Source organism: Limulus polyphemus, unplaced genomic scaffold (genome assembly GCF_000517525.1).
Source record: "Limulus polyphemus unplaced genomic scaffold, Limulus_polyphemus-2.1.2 Scaffold9728, whole genome shotgun sequence".
Taxonomy (NCBI): domain Eukaryota; kingdom Metazoa; phylum Arthropoda; class Merostomata; order Xiphosura; family Limulidae; genus Limulus; species Limulus polyphemus.
Genome location: NW_013675338.1, coordinates 17,487 through 20,242, shown reverse-complemented (window position 1 = coordinate 20,242; position 2,756 = coordinate 17,487). Strand labels below are relative to the sequence as shown.

The 2,756-nt window shown below is 33.9% G+C and overlaps 1 protein-coding gene across 1 annotated transcript in view; it reads left to right on the top strand.

Annotated features, from left to right (window-relative positions):
• Window positions 1–2,756, top strand: part of LOC106476060 (JNK-interacting protein 3-like) — a gene marked incomplete at its 3' end in the record, with an annotated part of 21,958 nt that overhangs the window by 2,402 nt on the left and 16,800 nt on the right. The window contains exon 2 of the mRNA XM_022380032.1: window positions 984–1,134. Coding sequence (XP_022235740.1) covers window positions 1,074–1,134 — 61 coding nt within the window. The remainder of the gene's footprint in view (window positions 1–983; window positions 1,135–2,756) is intronic.

Genomic DNA, 2,756 nt, shown 5'->3' with positions numbered 1-2,756 from the left:
CCTATCATTGGTGTAATACAACAATAAATACTACTAGTGATGTAACTACAAGTAGTAATGATAGGTCAGGATTTATTGTTGTATTACACCAATGTGTACATCACTAGTAGTATAGGTTGGGACTACAAGTAGTCATTTATTGTTGTATTACACCAATGAGGTGTTGTAGTATTTAGGTTTAGAGAAAACTTGATGTAGGCACATCATCACGTTCATTTAGACAGCAGTAGGTAATAGTACTGGTGTTGTAGGATTTAGGTTTAGAGAAAACTTGATGTAGGCACACCACCAAATTTGTTTAGACAGCAGTAGGTAATACTACTGGTGTTGTAGGATTTAGGTTTAGAGAAAACTTGATGTAGGCACATCATCACGTTCGTTTAGACAGCAGTAGGTAATAGTACTGGTGTTGTAGGATTTAGGTTTAGAGAAAACTTGATGTAGGCACAACACCAAATTTGTTTAGACAGCAGTAGGTAATACTACTGTTGTTGTAGGATTTATCATTACCATGTTGTTTTGTTTGACTGCAAAGCCTTCTAGTGGCTATTCCAGTATATTAGTTTTTTGCATCTTGGACATGTGAGTTTATATACCGCTTGATCTAAACATGTTCAGTTAAAATGTTTCATTAAAACTGAGTGTAGATTAAAAAGGATCTTAACCTCTAAAGACAAACAACATCCACTGAATACATTGCTAGTGGTATATGAGCTCACATGCTTAAAGGCATATAGGACTGGTGTTTAGCTCCAGTTACCATTATGGAAGTGAGTGAGAATGGTGACGTGTTTCACTCCATTGCAAGTTAATCTCCCCCTGTTAGCTCTAATCCATCACACAAAGTACATATTAGATATGGCTAGTTATGAGTCAGCTCGGAAGCCACATAATGTACGATACCTAGAGTAGACTTATTAAATATATATTGTTTTAAATCATGGTTATAAATTTCATCTAACATTTTCTTTGAATTTTTTCAGGATATTCAGTCTCCTTCGACAATAACATCCCCAACAAATTATGCACCAGAAACTAGTTCAAGATCCACAGTAGAGTTCTCAAGTAAAGAAATGTCAGACAAGAGTCAGTTGACTGAGCAAATTCTTCAAAATGACAGAGGCACAGCCACACGTAGGATTTGTTGTTGTGTTCTAAATTATGAAAAATTTAAAAAAATACTTTTTTTCTCTTTAAATGGATTATTGACCATAGAAGTGAATAAAAATGAAATGTCTTTATTCTGTATTTATCATTTCAATGATAGTTTTGTTACATGCATGCTGAATTTTGTGGTATGTTTTCATTCAGTGGGATTAGTTACTGGTTATTGTTTGTGAGAGCCAATCATTATGGAAATGCATAATAACTGTTCTTACAGTCTTATAGTATACCCTTCCTTGTGCTTTAAGGTTAGTTGTTATGTGTTGAATATGTTATGGCAGCTGTTTAATTTTAAAAGTACTTTTAAAGGCTTTCCACGTCTGTGTATTTTGAGAGTAAACAAGAAAAAATTCCTTTGTTATATGAAGCCTTGTCATTACTTCATTCAGCAGTTAAACTACGTAAAACTGCACATTAAGCTTCCATTTCACACAAAACTTGCTCGACCTTTCAGCTGTGGGGGTGTTATAATGTGACTGTCAAGAGTTGGCGGTAGGTGATGATGACTAGCTGCCTTCAATCTAGTGTTACACTGCTAAATTAGGGACGGCTAGTGAAGATAGCCCTCGTTTAGCTTTGCGTGAAATTCAGAAAAACAAAACAAACAAGCTTGTAGGAGGTTAGCTAGTGAAGATAGCCCTCGTGTTGCTTTGCATGAAATTCAGAAAAACAAAACAAACAAGCTTGTAGGAGGTTAGCTGTATTATTTTTAATGCTGACATTATATTTATTAACTTCTGGACTGTAATTAGGGCTGGTACTGTTTTTAAGTTTAATTTATAGTTTGACTTCTTAATTTTTTTATGTTCTGATTGCTAGTCTTAGTAATGTATGAAAATATTTGAGAGAATTTCTGTGATTTCCAAAGTGTGATAAGTATTTGAAGTTTATTATTGTATTGTGATGAAAGAAATGTTTTTTGTTACAGCTCCTCTTGAACCTTTCTGTAATATTTTTTTTTTTCACGTAAACATATAAGTGTGCGGTGCACAGAAAAGGTTAACAACTATTAACAACAAATATATAACTTCATCGTACTGTTGTTTCCACTGAATAAGGAAATAAAATGTCACATAAGACAATAATGTCATCTATCATTAAGTGGTGATTGTCGTATTACACCAATGATAGGTTGGGACTACAAGTAGTCATGTACATCACTAGTAGTACCAAATTTGTTTAAACAGTAGTAGGTAATACTACTTGTTGTGCCTACATCAAGTTTTCTCTAAACCTAAATCCTACTACACTAGTAGTATTACCTACTACTGTTTAAACAAATTTGGTGTTGTGCCTACATCAAGTTTTCTCTAAACCTAAATCCTACAACACCACTAGTATTACCTACTACTGTTTAAACAAATTTGGTGTTGTGCCTACATCAAGTTTTCTCTAAACCTAAATCCTACAACACCACTAGTATTACCTACTACTGTTTAAACAAATTTGGTGGTGTGCCTACATCAAGTTTTCTCTAAACCTAAATCCTACAACACCAGTACTATTACCTACTACTGTTTAAACAAATTTGGTGTTGTGACTACATCAAGTTTTCTCTAAACCTAAATCCTACAACACCACTAGTATCACCT